The 16,101-nt window shown below is 60.5% G+C and overlaps 1 protein-coding gene across 1 annotated transcript in view; it reads left to right on the plus strand.

The window, feature by feature from the left end:
- The first annotated feature begins 8,372 nt into the window (after positions 1–8,372).
- The window catches only part of CAPN2 (calpain 2), a 36,854-nt gene continuing 29,125 nt past the window's right edge, over positions 8,373–16,101 (plus strand). Inside the window, exons 1-2 of the mRNA XM_043568087.1 lie at positions 8,373–8,772; positions 12,785–12,854. Of these exons, the coding sequence (XP_043424022.1) occupies positions 8,536–8,772; positions 12,785–12,854 (307 nt within the window). The 5' untranslated portion in view covers positions 8,373–8,535. The remainder of the gene's footprint in view (positions 8,773–12,784; positions 12,855–16,101) is intronic.

A 16,101-nucleotide genomic window follows, 5' to 3' on the forward strand; every position in this document is an offset into this window, starting at 1 on the left:
GCCGATTGCCACACTCACGTTAAAAGTGTTGGCTGAAGCCCTGTTCTCGCGGTCTGGACTTGCCCAGACATCTCCGCTCTCCTCGGCGACCTCTCCCGTCGCCCGCCCACCTCACAGGAGCTGAGCCAGCTCTGGGCCTCTGCTTGGTTATGACTTCCTCGCTGGAACCTTCCAAGTCTCCCCAAGTCTGAGTGAGGGTCCTCAGTAGGCACTTCCCACCACAGCAATGATCAGGGCTAATCACGGCCACTAGATCCTCTGTGAGCCCAGGCCCGACTGAGTCCTGTTCACGGCCGAAGCCCAGAGCTGCACGTGACCACACATTACACAGACAGGTGGATGGATGGTCAGATCAACGGATCGGTAAACAGGTGGTCGGGATAACAGATACCTGGATAGACAGGCAGACAGAGACAGACAGAGATAGACAGACACAGACAGATTAGAGAGGAGACAAAGGGGCGGGGCGGGATCCCACCAGAGGGCTTTACAATCTGCCTCTGTGGCTGCCTTAGACCCCCCCCACCCCCACCCCGCCAACACACTTTCTCCATTTCAGCTGTTTATACTGAAACGTATCCAAAGCCTTTCGCTGCTCAACTGGGGTTTCTCCTGCTCTGAAGCCACAATGCTGCGCTCGGCCGCACGGTGGAGCCGACGAGGCACCGAGGACGCCCCGGCCAGGTGGTTACGCCCTGCAGGCCACGAAGGAGAGCAGCTCCTGGGTGTGAAGGGTCACCCCAGGCTCAGGTTTGTCGTTCTGGGAAATCTCCGGGGCTGTTAGGACTCTGAGGCTCCAAGCAACCATCCGGCTGCCCCAAAGGGTGGGGAGGGGGTGTCTCCTCACCAGGGAGCCCATAGTCTGGGATCCATTGTGAGGACAGCCGAGGTGGGGGGAGGATCCATGGGGACAGCTGTCTTCCAGCCTATCAGTCCTATTCCAGCAGGACCCGGGAAGGAGGGCTGGGGGGCCACCGTCCCTGCCCAGAGCTCTGCTTCCAGAAAGGGGCCTTCGGTACAGCATTCCTGCAGGGCGGGGGCGCATCTCTGCCCAGACCCCTGCCCCCTGCAGCCAGGAGCCGCCCCCACCCCTCTGACGAGGACCTTCCCCCGCCAACCCTCCTTTGACTCCCTCACTGCCTTTACAAGCCCTAGGGGACGCAGTCTGTCCCTACCTCCAGGCTTCACGTCTGTCCTCCCCTGGCCCCTCACACCAGCACGATCCCCACCCCCTCCCCAACCCCACTCATGAATTCCCAACAGGCCCGGGGAGTCCCTGGGTTACTCAGTTGGCTTGGAAATGCTCCTGGGGTAGAAGTGGGCGGTGGGGGGGGGGGGCTGTGTGTCCTGAGCAGACTCCCCAGCACTGTACCAGCGCCTGAAGGAAGGGCCGGCCAGCCCAGTCGCTGACGCTGACAGAGGAGGAGGAGGAAGGCGGCAGGAAATGCTAGCAGGGCCTGGTCTCACCTTTGTCCCGAGCACAGGTCGCCCCACCCTAGGGGACAGATCTTCCGGTTCTCTGAGGCAGAGGGTGCACACCCCACCCTAAACACAGAGGCGGGAACAATCCTGGTGGACATTCAATCAGAGCTCCTCAAGGCTGTCAACTGGGAGACCCTTCAACGGGACGCGGGGCCCCAAGCTGCACCTCCCCCACCCTGGGCCAAGGACACGAACCCTGAACACACCAGCGGGCTCTGCCTCGGGGATCCTGGGGCCCACGGTCAGGCGCTACGCCAGGACCACGAGGCCACAAAGAAAGTCCGTCCAGTTGGGGCACTTTCAGGCCAGCAGGGAATCGGACTCACAGACACGTGTGGCAGGCAGGAGCAGAGAAGTCACAGAAAGTGCCGAGGTGATAGTTCTAATTGTTCCTTATTGTGCTTTTGGATTTATAGTAAATCCACACCACAGAATTTGCATTAGGGAGCACCCCCGTCTTGCTTAGGGAGCATCCCTGTCTTGCCGTGACTTGCATTTTGGAGCAGTTTCTGGACTGCTGGGGCGGAAGGAAATCCCTCCCCGACACTCCCCTCTGAGTGTGAGTCAGGAAGCAGAGGTGTCCCCAGCCGGGTCAGAGGCACAGGGACAGAGGCTGGGCGTAGCCGCTGTGTGTGTCCGGACCCAGGCCCGCGCGCTCCCCTGCGGCTGCCGGACCTTCTGCTCTGGCCTCGGCTCCCCATCCGCGGGGGTTGGACAAGGAGATGGTCCAGCCCTCCTCCTCCACCTCTGCTAAGAGCTGGAGAATCTCTGAGTCAGACACTGTGTGGCCACATGGCTCAGAAGTGACTCACACCAAGACTCGGCAGGGAGGCCCCTTTTGTAATATTCCCTTATTTGGCCCCGGGCAGGGTCTCGTGTTCTCTCCCGGGAACTGCTGGGCAGAGCCTCTCTCGGGGCCAAGGAAGAGCCCGACACTCAGGCAGTGACCGCCTGGGCTGGGCTCTGGTGCTGACCCAATCGGTACGAGGGACCGACACAAAGAAACGGCTTTCCAGGCTTTAAACCCCACCGAGATTAAATCATAAATCGTGTGGAGACTGACTTGGGCACCACTAGCTGTGCCTGGAAACTCACATTAGTATTCTAAACAATAAATCTGTGTGTGTAAGGTGCAGGGGGCGGGGGGGCGGGAGAGACAGAGGGAGGAGGGGACTAGCCTCCAGAGGAGACAGAGGCCTCGGCCGGGGCCAGGGCCAGGGGAAGTACCCGGCTATTCTGGGCGAGCACTGACTGCGTTTACACTCGGCAGTGATGGGAGGTGGGAGGCTGGGAGCAGGAGGTGCAGGCCGGGCGGGCTGCGAGGCAGGAAGCGCCCGATCATGTACACAGGACGCAGGCTGAGCCGGGCTGGAGAGGGACAGTGAGAAGCCGGGGTTGGACATAGGGTCGGGGATCCCATGGCTGACCGTGGCCACTGCGGCTTGCAAGGTGCGGAGGGTGGCAGCCAAGAGGGTTCGTCCTCCCCCCACCCCCCACTGGCCCAGCACACCACACGCCCGCGTTCAGGGCCGAGGTTCCCGAAGGCGACACTCAGCACCCGCCCGGTGCCCCCGGGGAAGGCACTGAACCGCTGGGTGCCTCAGTTTCCTCGTCTGCAAATGTGGAAAACGTAACAAGACCTGTGTCATAGGGTTGTTGTGAGGGTTTGCCCGGGGAAGGAAAAGGAAAACGCTAACCCGGAAAGACACCTGCTCCCCCATGCTCTCGGCCACATTCTTTACAACAATCAGGATGTGGAGGCGGCCCCAGGGTCCGCCAGCAGGTGAGTGGATGGCAGGTGGTGTGTGTGTGTGTGTGTGTGTGTGTGTGTCTGTGTGTGTGTGTGTGAGCCAGCCCTCTGCTCAACCACAGACCCCAGCAGACAAACCCACAAATACACAAGACCCCTTCCCCCGCGCTAACTGAAACCCAGCGCACTTCCTTCTTATCACGTCTTCCTGAGGCATCGGTGATGGTGTTTCGCAAGGACCAGAACATTCCAGTCGCTGGAGCAGAGAGGCCCCGATAGGCTGGCCTAGAAGACCACACCCCACCGACCCCTTCCCTGCCCGTGATTGTGGGGAAGAATGTGTTCTCTTCCAAATACACGTCTCTCCCTGTCTCTGTCTCTGATACACACACACGGTCTCCATTTCTCTCCGTGTCTCTGTGTGTGTCTCTCTCTCTCACACACACACACACACACACACACACACACGGCTGGCCCTCAAAGCCGGGGCCCCTCCCGCTTGGGGTGATCCCAGCCTCTGTGACTCATCCACTGCCCAGGCCTGGGTGAGTCACGGCAGGAAGGTTCTCCAGGGCGAGGCCCTAGGGTGTGTGTGTTCCTGTGTGAGGGATTGTATGGTCCGAAAGAGATGGGATTTTGCCGGATCCGGTGAGACAGCGTCGTGTGAGAGCCTCCGAAAATATAAAGAACGCTGTTTATTCAGGTTTTAAAAACTGTCGCTTGTCCAGTGGTGGGGGCAGTAATCGTTGTGTGCGTCTGAAATAAATCTGAGTCTCTCAGGACAGCGAAGTTCTTCTGTGAGGACAGCCCTGTGTGCAGAGGCCTGCAGGCTGGTGGGCAGCCAGCTGGTGGTCCTGGGTCCTGGGTCCAGGTCCTGAGTCCTGGGTCCGGGTCCTGGGTCCTGGGTCCTGGGTCCTGGGTCCTGGGTCCGGGTCCTGGGTCCTGGGTCCTGGGTCCTGGGTCCTGGGTCCTGGGTCCAGGTCCTGGGTCCTGGGTCCTGGGTCCTGGGTCCGGGTCCTGGGTCCTGGGTCCTGGGTCCTGGGTCCGGGTCCTGGGTCCTGGGTCCGGGTCCTGGGTCCTGGGTCCTGGGTCCGGGTCCTGGGTCCTGGGTCCTGGGTCCGGGTCCTGGGTCCTAGGTCCTGGGTCCTGGGTCCTGGGTCCTGGGTCCTGGGTCCTGGGTCCGGGTCCTGGGTCCTAGGTCCTGGGTCCTGGGTCCTGGGTCCTGGGTCTGGGTCCGGGTCCTGGGTCCTGGGTCCGGGTCCTGGGTCCTGGGTCCTGGGTCCTGGGTCCGGGTCCTGGGTCCTGGGTCCGGGTCCTGGGTCCTGGGTCCTGGGTCCGGGTCCTGGGTCCTGGGTCCGGGTCCTGGGTCCTGGGTCCTGGGTCCGGGTCCTGGGTCCTGGGTCCTGGGTCCGGGTCCTGGGTCCTGGGTCCGGGTCCTGGATCCTGGGTCCTGGGTCTGGGTCCTGGGTCCTGGGTCCGGGTCCTGGATCCTGGGTCTGGGTCCTGGGTCCTGGGTCCGGGTCCTGGATCCTGGGTCTGGGTCCTGGGTCCTGGGTCCTGGGTCTGGGTCCTGGGTCCTGGGTCCGGGTCCTGGGTCGGGTAGAGGACGAGCAGCACAGGCCAGGCCGGGAGGAACCGCATCCCCGGGGGCTCAGCTGGCCTCCAGGAGTCTGGCAGGAGGGTGAGTGCCCCTGGTTGCTCTGTCACACTGGCCAGGTGGACAGGTCTTCTCCCAAGATCCCGGGGCCAGGAGGAAATCCGGGGAGCCCAGGGGAAATCAGAAGTCAGACGGTAAGCAAGTTAACAGCTTCCTGTGTTCTCCTTAAACCTACGAGCTGGAAGCCAACACCAGTGGCCCCGTGTCATCCAAGGCAGGCAGCGGCACCTGGCCATCGATGGGGGACAGGGACGATACTGGCGAATACAAACCCAAACCCTCAAATGTAGGGTCACTCCATAGAAAGGGGTGCCCGGTGACTCCGCTCCTAAAGCGTTTGGTGCAAAGGGCTAAGTTCTTTTTCTTTTCTTCCCTTTTTTTCTTTTTTTTAGGCCTTTTTTTAAAGTCACCTCTACACCCAGTGTGAGGCTCGAACTCCCCACCCTGAGATCAAGAGTTAGCTCCCCTGACTGAGCCCACCGCCGGGGCGCCCCAAGGGCTCAGTTCTTGAATCTGAACAAATACTCCAGGTGGCCAAATGCAATTCCCAAATCCTAGGCTCCCGCCTCTCCGCCTCTCCGGGGAAATTTAGTAAGTGAAAAGCAACAGGCAGTCTCCAAAAGATGTTGAGGGGCAGAGAGAGTTCCTTCAGAATGCAGCCACTCCCTACGGAAACAGCCTCGAGAACAAGCCAGTGCTGACTTTGCCGCCAAGAAGAAACCAGCACCTGATGATGTTGGAAATAAACCTCCAGGCTGGGTCAGGCCACCTGCCAGCGAGCCCTCAGGCCATGCGGTGTTTGGCTAGAAAGGGTTTCAGAGGTCACCTGCCCCCCAGCAGCAGGGCCCCCACCCAGTGGCAGCACCCCCCTCCCCCAGCGGCAGGGCCCTTTTGGGGAGGGGGAGTTCTTCCTCCTCCAAGTCCTCGGCTGGACTAAGAAATCAATTTACATGGGGGCACTGGGGTTGTTGCTCAGTCCATTAAATATCTGACTTCAGCCCATGATCTCACAGTCTGTGAGTTCGAGCCTGCCCAGCGTCAGGCTCTGTGCTGACAGCTCAGAGCCTGGAGCCTGCTTCGGATTCTGTGACTCCCTCTGTCTCCGCCTCTCCCCCCTCTCACACTCTGTCTCTCTTTCTCTCTAAAAAATTAAACATTAAAAAAAAAGGAATTCAATTTACACGGAACGGATCAACAGGGGAAAGGCCCAAAGCTGCTTCACACACGCACAGAACACACGCACAGAGGCCCAGTAATGAAACTGGGACCCAAGAGATGACCAAGTCAGGCAGCTTTTACACGGTGTAGACGAAGAGACGAGAAGTTTGTGAGGAATTGACAGGTTAAGGAAAACAGGGGTTTGTGGTTTGTGAGCTTTAACCAGTATGGAATTCTCTGCAGTTTGGGCTGAGGTCGTGGACGAGTAAGAAAGTCAGCAGGTTTGTTTCCACCGCTTTCTCGGCGCTCAAGGCCCCATCTCTGGTGATGAGGGTGTGTCTTTTCACTTGTTACAGCAGGAAGGGTATTTTTCACGTGGGGGTTTGTTTCCACTGGAAGGAGGAGGGTCTGAAGGCCCTTGGGCCCGGTGTTTCTCTGGAATAATCACTCTGCCACAGGGGCACATTCTGGGGTGGCCTGTCCTTGACCCCACAGCCCCACCTTGCTGGTCCTCAACCATCAAAGCCTTAGCACTTCCTATGGAATCAGCATCTGGGTGTGGCAGGCCTGGAGTCTGCATTTGTAACCACATGCTTCCATGTGGTTCTGATGTGCCGCAAAGTCGGGCCCCCCCCACCCTGGGAGCACCCCAGTGCGGCTGTACCCGGGGTCACAAGGCAGTCCGTTCCCCGGTGCGGGCCAGTGTGCAGGCTTTTTTATGTTAAATTAAAACCTGCACCCCATTAAGCCCTGCTGGTCCCTGTTCCCTCTGCGGAGGACACGGAATGAAGACGCCCCCTACTCCCCATCACACCTGTAAACAGGAAGTTAACACCGAGGCCTGCGCACAAGTGTGTTAAAAGATACTTTCTTAAAAGAATAAAATAATGACTCCCATGAAAGTATAAGATGAACATATGTCCAAGATTTTATTTAACTCATTAAAGAAGGAGGGAACTAGTAGGTGTTTTTTGTTTTTTGTTTTTTAATAGTTCAAAGGAGAAACTAAAAAAGAAGCCAGTTAGGAATGCAGGATTGAGGGGCGCCTGGTGGCTCAGTCGCTTAAGCGTCCGACTCTTCATTTCAGCTCAGGTCATGCATGGTCTTACGATTTGTGAGTTCGAGCCCCGCGTGGGGCTCTGTGCTGACCTGCTTGAGATTCTCTCTCTCCCTCTCTCTCTCTCTGCCCTCCCCCGTTCTCAGGCTCACTCAGTCTCTGTCAAAATAAATAAATAAGCTTTAAAAAAATAATGAAATTAAAACAAACAAATAAATAAATAAAAAGTCTTCCGGACAAGGTCACATGGCCCATAGGATGGGGTGGAGAGGGTAACTGAGGGCTAATCCACCCCTTTTCGCACTGACACACAGACACCTGCCTATCAGTGCCGGGGAGATGCAGGACATGCAGGCCTGGGCCACCCAGTCCCCCCCCCACCCAGGAGCTGCCAATCCACGCTCTGTCCCTGATCGGTCACCCGGCGCTGTCCGTGCTCTGTCCCGGGACCAGACACCCCGCGCCGTCCCAGCTCTGTCCCAGGACCGGTCACCCTACACTGTTCTCCGAACACTCTGCCAGTATTGACACAAGCCCCCCATTCAGTGTGAGTTTCAACAAACAACCATTACCTGTTTTTTAGTAATCTGTATCACCAACTCTCCACGTGGAGCTCGAACTCACGACCCCAAGATCAAGAGCCCCACGCTCCACCGACTGAGCCTTTTAGTGTAAGTACGTCCCTGCAGTATCTGGGGCACACTTACGCTAAAAAAATACTGGTGTTAACCTGAAATTCGAATTCACCTGCGAAGATGTCTGTATTTCCCAGCCCGGCAGCCCTGCCCGTGATCATCACAGGCCTGGAGGCCTTGGAACCCGGTGCTGCCGGTGGCCAGGTGTGCGACAGTGGTAGTGGGTGGGCCGGGCGCTCGCACCTGTGAGACCAGGGCGTCGCTGCGAGGCTCCCACGAGGTGACCTCTGCAGAGCCGCTGGGACAGTGTCTGGCACAAAGTCGGGGACTAACTGATGGCAGCGAATCTAGTCCCCCCCCCTTCCTGCCCTGGGGGTGCTGAGTGAGCTATAGGTCCGGCTGCAGGGGGCGGACCCCGCCCACGGCGCCGAGGTCACCCCCGCGGGGAGGCACCCCCGCCCCAACCGTGCTCTGCGCCGGGAGGCCACACCCCCACCGGGAGGCCACGCCCCGCGGCGCCGAGGCCACATCCCTCCTGAAGGCCACACCCCCGCCCACGGCGCCGGCGCCCAGGCCACACTCCCGCCCGGAGGCCACACCCCGCGGCGCCGAGGCCACACCCCGCCGGGAGGGGGCGCCTCCCGCTGGGGGAATCACAGCCTGCAGAGCTGCAGACCGCAGTCCAGCCGCAGCGCACCGGGCCCGGCCGCGCCCCTGCAGACACAGGCTCGCCCTCGCTCGCCGCGCCCCTGCAGAACCGGCCCTCGCTCGCCGCGCCCCTGCCCAGACCCCCACCATGGCCGGCATCGCGGCCAAGCTGGCGAAGGACCGAGAGGCGGCCGACGGGCTGGGCTCGCACGAAAAGGCCATCAAGTACCTCAACCAGGACTACGAGGCGCTGCGGGACGAGTGCCTGGAGGCCGGGACGCTCTTCCAGGACCCCTCCTTCCCGGCCATCCCTTCTTCCCTGGGCTTCAAGGAGCTGGGACCCTACTCCAGCAAGACGCAGGGCATCGTGTGGAAGCGGCCCACGGTAGGCGGCGCGGCGGGGCGCGCGGTGGGGGGAACCCGGAGGCATGGGAGGGGTGCGCGGGTCCGGGGAGGAGTCCGGGGGGGGGGCAGGGGGCCCGGGGAGGAGTCCGGGGGAGGGACAGGGGGTCCGGGGTGCGGGGTCCAGGCCTCTGGCCGAGGGCCTGCGCCGGCCGCCGGGAGCGCGCCCCTCCCCGTTACTCGGCGCCCGCTCGTCCGCCCCGCGGCCCGGCCCCTCCCCGCCCCGGCGCTGCCCCAGCCGGTCCGGCGCGCCCTGCCCTCCAGCGCAGGCCGGGGAGCCGCCTTCGGACTCCACGGAAAGTCGCGGTGACGTCAGGGGGTCCCGAGGAAACTAATCGGAGTCCCGTGGGGAGATGGCGGGAGGAGGGGCTGCGGGGAAAGGAGGGAGCTGGGAGGCACGCAGTATGTGACCAGGAAAAGGGGGCTCCAACTCTGCCTCGGGCTGCTTCGGTCTGCTTCGAGGAGGGCGGGATCCACAGCCTGGGGCCTTTGTGAGTGAGGACTGTCTCATGCGTGGTGGTTACATGTGTCCAATCAGAGTTCCCTGTTTAGTTTTCCAGATGGGAGCTGGCCAGACCTCGGCCAAATATTTACCCTGATGATTAAGGAAGGGCTGGGGTGGTGCGGCAAGGGCCAGATGTTCCTCCTCGTTGCCTGGCCCACAATCGTCCCTGGGGAAGCTCGGGGCCCCTCTAAGCTCCCTTGTCCTGTACCTCCTGCCTGGGCAGGCCTTGGGACAGCTTGCCCTCTGATCCGGTCGCGTCCCCCCGCCCCCCCCAACCCCAGCTGGCCTTGGATCCCCTGACACCTGCACCTCCGCAGACTTCATGGCTTCCCCCACCAGACCTAAACAAGGATCCAGCCTCTAGATTCCTGACGGGAGAGCAAGGTTGCTGCCCCGCGACCACTCCTCTGTACCTCCCAGGTCACCTCCTGGTCCCCCAAACCCCCGCCCCCCATAGGCCGCAAGTGCTGTAGGAATGCCCCGGACCCTGAGTTCATTCTCTGTCACCTGAGGGGTGACCCTGCCTGAACCATTTAACGTCTCTGCCTCCATTTCTTCATCTAAAAGGAAACATGTTGCCTAAATGTTTTTCTCTTTATCTCTCTTTATCTTTTGTTATTCATCACTGAACCCTGTGGACTTCCCTCAGGTATTTTCACAATTTAGAGAGACAGTTGCATATTATGGTCCTTCCTACTGAACTGGGGGGGCCAGGGGGCCAGCTTGGGTATCATTCACCGATATACCCCAGAGCCCAGCAGGGCTAATGCTCTTTGCAACATCCATTCACCCATCCAGCAATATTTACGGAGCACATATTCGATGCCGGGCTCTGTCTCCAGTGTTTGGAATATGTCCGTGAACAGAGAGATGGCGATTCTTCGCGGAATGAGTGAGTGAATGAATGCAGGACTGTAACGAGCTTCCTCTGAAATTATAGTTGTGGAAGTGGTCGAGAAGACAGCGCATTCCCCTGGCATTAGCATAGCACTTCACTCACAGTTTACAAAGTGCGTTTACACACTCCTTCACTTAACTCCTGCGTTCATTCCGTAAGCATTAACTGAGTACCTACTGTGTACCAGGCACAGTGCATATAGTTTCTGCCTCTTTCGACTTTAGGGGCAGGTGGAAATGCCTGTAGGGCTTCCAGACAGGAAAGAGGCCTGGAGCCGTTTCAGGACCGCTGCTTAGGGGAGGCTGTTACGGTCCCATTCGGCGGTTGAAGAAATGGGGGCCTGCAAAAGTTAATATGTGCTCTCACGGGTGTCCGGGGTGGAACCAGGAGGCTGTCCAGTCTGTGGGTGTGCGGAGCCCTCGGCTTGCAGCTGCCCTCTGCCTCCGCCCTAACTTCTCCAGCACCGCTGCGGTTGGGGTCAGGCAGGGGAGACAAAATGGCCCCCGGATTTGGACACGAGCAAGGTCATTGGTGACTTTAACAGGGCAAGTGCCGCGGGAAGGGGTGCAGCGCCTGGCTGCTGTGGCCTCCAAGGGGGGAGTGTCCCAGCTACATTCTGAGGGTGTCTGTGGAAGGGGACAGGTTAGTGGTGGGCAGGGCCGGATTTGGGGGTTGAGAGGCCGTGGCAGGTGAGAACGACCTGTGCTGAGTCACCGAGGAGGAAGGGGTGGGAGACAGGCAGAGAGGAAGAGGTGGGGGAACAGGGTCCCCAGGAAGGGAGAGCAGGGAGGGGTCGGCGCAGGAGGGCAGAGGGTGTGCTCCTTCCCAGGCCTGGAGCTCACGGGCTGGGGAGGGGGCTGCAGTTACGCAGGCAGGAAACCACAGCTAGGACAGGCGTGAGTCCCATTGTTCCCTGAGCACAAACCTCCCCGAGGGGTTCAGGACTCGCTTACACCGCCTCAAACCTTCTTCTCCTGCCTCTGGGCTCCGGGGGGATCAGCAACTTGTCTTCCCCTGATAATAATAACAGGTGATGTCTGTGGAGCGCTTACAGAGGCGTCTCAGCATACTTGTCACACCGTCCCCATTTACAGATGAGGAAACTGAGGCCAAAGGAGGGGAAGGAACTCGCCAGGGTCCTAGAACCCGCTGAAGTGGCAGGGCCTGGGTTCCGACCCCGGTGGTGTAAATCCAGAGCCCACACCCTCGGCCGCCCCCCTGGGACTGTCACAGCCCTGCTGAATCCAGTGCCCCCATGCTGGGCACAAGGGTCGGTTTTCTAAGCACCCCTGGAGCCTTCTTTGACAGGGCTGCCCCTGCAGCCCCCTGGAAAAATCCATCGGGGTTAGGCACCCGGCACACGGAGGAACAGCGGCGGGAGCCCCGTGTGCAGGTTAGTCTGCTGCAGGGGTGCTCGGCTGGCGGGGAGCTCGCCTTGGCAGAAGCTCGTTCTCACTGTCCGTCCCCCGAAACAGACCGACCTGGGCACGAAAGGAATGTGCTTTGTTGCAGATTTCGGCTGCAGGGCAGGGGCCGGACCGGGGCACACCCGGGAAAGGCTCCTGCTTGACCGGAGGGGTGCTCCGGGGGCCGTGGGGTGGAGCCCTTGCAAACCGGGTTTGCCGGAGCTGACGAGAACCCTGATTTATGCCCCGGCTTCCTCTGGGGCTCTGGGGTGGGGTGAGCGCTTCAGAGTCCGGAAACACCGAGGGAGGGCGGCAGGAGGGGCCAGAACGGTTCAACAGTGGCTCCCACCAGGCCACTTGCGGGACAATCCCGAGGCCTGAACGCCCTCAGAGACTTGTTGCTAATCAGTTAGAGGAGCTCCGGAGCAGAAAGAGCTGGCTGTGTGCCCGTGAGTTCAAATCCCGGTGCCCTCTGTCACAGAGCGCTCGCTGTAACTTCCCGCACATTGTGCTCCGTGGTTTTATCTCCTTCGCCTGCGTCCTCACCCGCAGAGTGGGGACACGCCCATCTGTGTTCCCGGAGGGGCTCCGTGAGATAAAGCGCCACACGCAGCCCTGCTCTACGGCAGGTTCACAGGACGTGGATGCTGCAAGTGTCCTGGCCCCGTGAATGAATTCAGAAGGCTAGAAAGTTCCCCTGCACGTACCCGGCAGCACCACCAGACAGGGCACAACTAAACACCAAACCGCAGAGTACAAGTGCGCTGGGGCCCAGAATCCCGGAGATGAGCGAGGGCTGGGCGGTGAAGGAGGGCTTCCTGGAGGAGGCGGCAGTGAGTCATGAAACGTGGTCTGAGGCGAAACAGGAGAGAGTTGGGCGGGGAGAGGTGCAGGGACAGAGGAGGGGGGCTGGCGTGGCTGGCGGGGCAGCTCCGGAGGCTGAAGGGACTCCACACGTGGCAGAGAGGTGGCATCGTGGCCCCGGGCGTGGCGACACGAGTCCTGGGGTTCCCCGGAGCAGGGGAATGATAAGGACCCAGGGCGGTCTGTCTCTAACCGCAGAACTTCTCCGAGGGGGGAGTGGGGGGGGGGGAAGGCGCCTGCTGTGCCCACCGGGAACCGAGGTGTCCTGACCGCAAAAGCGTGTGCTGGTGGCTTGATGGCACCTTGTGGGTCTCGTTCCCAGGAGATCTGCGACGACCCCGAGTTTATTGTTGGAGGGGCCACCCGCACAGACATCTGCCAAGGAGCCCTGGGTAAGTGAGGCATCTGAAGGGGCTGCGGGGTCCTGTCTGCGAGGCCCCATCTTCCCTCCCCTCTCAGGAAGCCCGGTGATTTCCATTTCCGAGGCTTCCTGGAATTTCTCCCCCTCCCCCCGCCCGGGGGTCCACGCCGAGGCTCACAGATGCGCCTGTGCCGCCTGCTCTGGGCTGCTGTTGGGGTGTTGGCCTCCACCCCCTGGGGGCAGCCTTGCTCGCGGCCTGTGACATGGCGGGCTGCGGGCTGAGGGCCAGGGGACGACTCGGGTCTCCGGGGCTCGGGGACCTGGACGGGGACTCAGTGCGAGGGAAGAGGACGCTGTCTGCTGGAGGAAGTTCAGGCCCCAGGGCGTCCTCCGCGGGAGGCGGCCTCGGTGGGTGTGACGTGCACGCACGGCAGGCAGGTGGGCGCGGGTCTGAGGCGGAGGGCTCGCCGCGTCCCGCGTCGGTGGGAAACTCCCGAGTCTGTGGAGGGGTCTGGACAGTTGTCTAAGATGCTCACGGAATCCGCTCGTGGTAAATGGCGGATGTCCGCTCCCGTAGACCTGCGTCCCCTCCCGGCTTCAGCCTGCCCCCTACACAGCTCCGTCGGGAGCAAAACTGACCTGAACCGCACCTCCTCTCCTGGCCCGCTTGGCACAGGCCCTGGTGCCCAAAGCAGGAGCAACCATGTGTCCCGAGTGAGTACCGTGTGCCAAACGCTGAGCTGTGACAGCACAGTCCCCACGGCCCTGTGATTATCCCCGGTGTATAGGCGAGGGCGTGGAGGCCCCGGGGAGCTGGGGGTCTGGCCCACAGGCGCAGACGGTCTGACCCCGGGGCCGTCGCGTTAGGCCCCGGGCTAGACTTGTGCAAGAGGGCCTGGAAAGTTCCGGGCCCTGCCGGGGGTCAGGGCAGCTGTGTGAATCGTTAGGCTGGGTGCCCCAGGAGCCCCACGGGAAATGCCTCTTCGAGAACCCGGCCAGCTGGTCCGAGCCTGGCCTGTGCGTGTGTGCAGATGCCTGAGATGCCGGAGCACATTCTTAGTGGGAATCCTCCCCCATCCTCCCCCCTCGTTCCTTTCCACACACCCCCCCCCCCCCCCCCCGCTAGAAGATAGAAGCCTCTCCTCGAGCAATGGGACGTAACAGGCCTGCAAGTTGGCAGAAGCCTTGGCCAACCCTGGGGTTTGGGAGATCAGAACACACACACGGCAGCTGTCACACCTGGCCTGTCACACGCAGCTGGCCCTCGCTCCACACATGGCCCGCACCCCACACCGGCCCCCCTCCACACCGGCCCCCACCCCACACCGGCCCGCACCCCACACTGGCCCGCGGAGTGTTAGGACACCTTAAGGGCCAAATTGCACCTAACAGTTGCAGGATTTAAGCCTTGTTTAAATAGCACCGGGCTTCTGGAAAGGAGCCGGCGGAGCTCACGTTCCTGGGGTGAAGCCCCTGGAGTGGATCGAACGGAAACAAAACTGCGTGTGATAAGCCCGCTTAGAACGCCCCTGCTGGCGTGTCCTTCCTAAGCTGTCTCACGCCGTGTCGCCGTCTGGCTGTCTTAGCCTTCCTCTCGGAGGCTCCTGGTTCGATGACCATCTGTGACATGTGGTTGACGGAGCTCTCGCCCTGACTCTGGGCACGGGGCGGTCACTGTCGCCAAGTGCCAGCAGGCTCGGAAGCATCTGGAAGGGGCCGCCGCGGCAGCGGCATCTGGTCACACGAACAGAGGTGGCAGCCAGGGCTCCCCTCTTAGATCGTAGGCGCGTCGTCACTCGGAACCTCCGTCTCTTCTAAAAATGGGGGGAAACGGGGCAAATGGTGTGGCCTCAGAGATGCCCTGAGATGAAGACACACATGCAACCCCCCCCAAAACTTGACTACTAGTAAGTATCGGAAAGCAGTTTTAGATAAATTTTGTTAATGTTTATTTTTGAGAGAGAGAGAGAGAGAGAGAGAGACAGAGCACAAGCAGGGGAAGAACAGAGAGAGAAGGGGACACAGAATCGGAAGCAGGCTCCAGGCCCCGAGCTGTCAGCACAGAGCCCGACGCGGGGCTCGAACCCACGAACCGCGAGATCATGACCTGAGCCGAAGTCGGACGCCCAACAGACTGAGCCACCCAGGTGCCCCTAGATGATTTAAATGATAGTTTTCAAAAGTCATTCGTATGATAGGTGCCTTTTAAGAAACGTAATAGGCTTTATTTTTCAGTGCAGTTTTAGATTCACAGAAGAATTGGGAAGATAGCAGAGAATTCCATTCCCCCCACCCCCACCTCACGGTCCCTGCGCTTGTTACGTTAATATCCGTCATAGTTAAGCAAAGTCTATACTTGCTTTAGATTCACGTCCTGACTCTGTGCCGGGATCCCATTCGGCGACCACGTGACGTGTCGACTCATGTCAGCTTGGCTCTTCCGGGTGGCAGGTTCAGATTCTCCTTGCTTTGCAGGGATGTTGTAGGACGTTGTAGGGTGCTGTAGGGTGTCGCAGGACGCCCTGTATTGCATTTGCAGGTGCCTTTTTAAAAACTAATGCATGCAGTTTAAAAACAAAAAAGACTGGGACTGGGGCTCCTGGGGGGGCTCAGTCGGTTAAGTGTCCGAGTCTTGATTTTGGCTCAGGTCATGATCTCAGGGTTCATGGGTTCGAGCCCCAAGTTGGGCTCCACGCTGACAGCATGGAACCTGCTTGGGATTCCCTCTGTCTGTCTCCCTCCCTTCCTCTCTCTCTCTCCCTCTCTCTCTGCCTCTCCCCCACACTCGAGCTCTCTCTCTCTCTCTCTCAAAAAAAAAAAAAAAAAAGGACTAAGAACTAAGTGTCAGCTGCTTTGATGGAGAAAGTAAGTGCCTTCCCTTGTGCTTCTCGGCTGGCGCGTCCTTCGCCCATCTCTCGGAGCAGATGTGAGGCGCCCGTGAGTCATTTCCTCCCACCGCCCCCCTGCCAGCTGTAAACGCTCCATCAGGGCCTTGCTCCCCGTGTGCTCCCAGATCCCTTCCTGCTGCCGGGAAGTCTGGAGCACTAGGCCTGCTGTTTGGCGGGACCGGTGTGGGGGTCCCTGTCCTGCCCTGGCTGCCCAGCCGGGCCCACCACACAGCAGGGCTCCTGACCTCCCGCCCCCTCGCTGCACACGCTTGCAGCGGAGGCCCCAGAGTGCCCAAGAGGACTTTACGGGGTTCCCCTGCCCCCTGCCGGCACAGTGACTGGGCCTTTGTGGGGTGCTCCCTTGGATCCCTTTTCCTGAGGTCCCGCTGC

The sequence above is a fragment of the Prionailurus bengalensis genome, chromosome E4, assembly GCF_016509475.1.
Source record: "Prionailurus bengalensis isolate Pbe53 chromosome E4, Fcat_Pben_1.1_paternal_pri, whole genome shotgun sequence".
Lineage (NCBI taxonomy): Eukaryota > Metazoa > Chordata > Mammalia > Carnivora > Felidae > Prionailurus > Prionailurus bengalensis.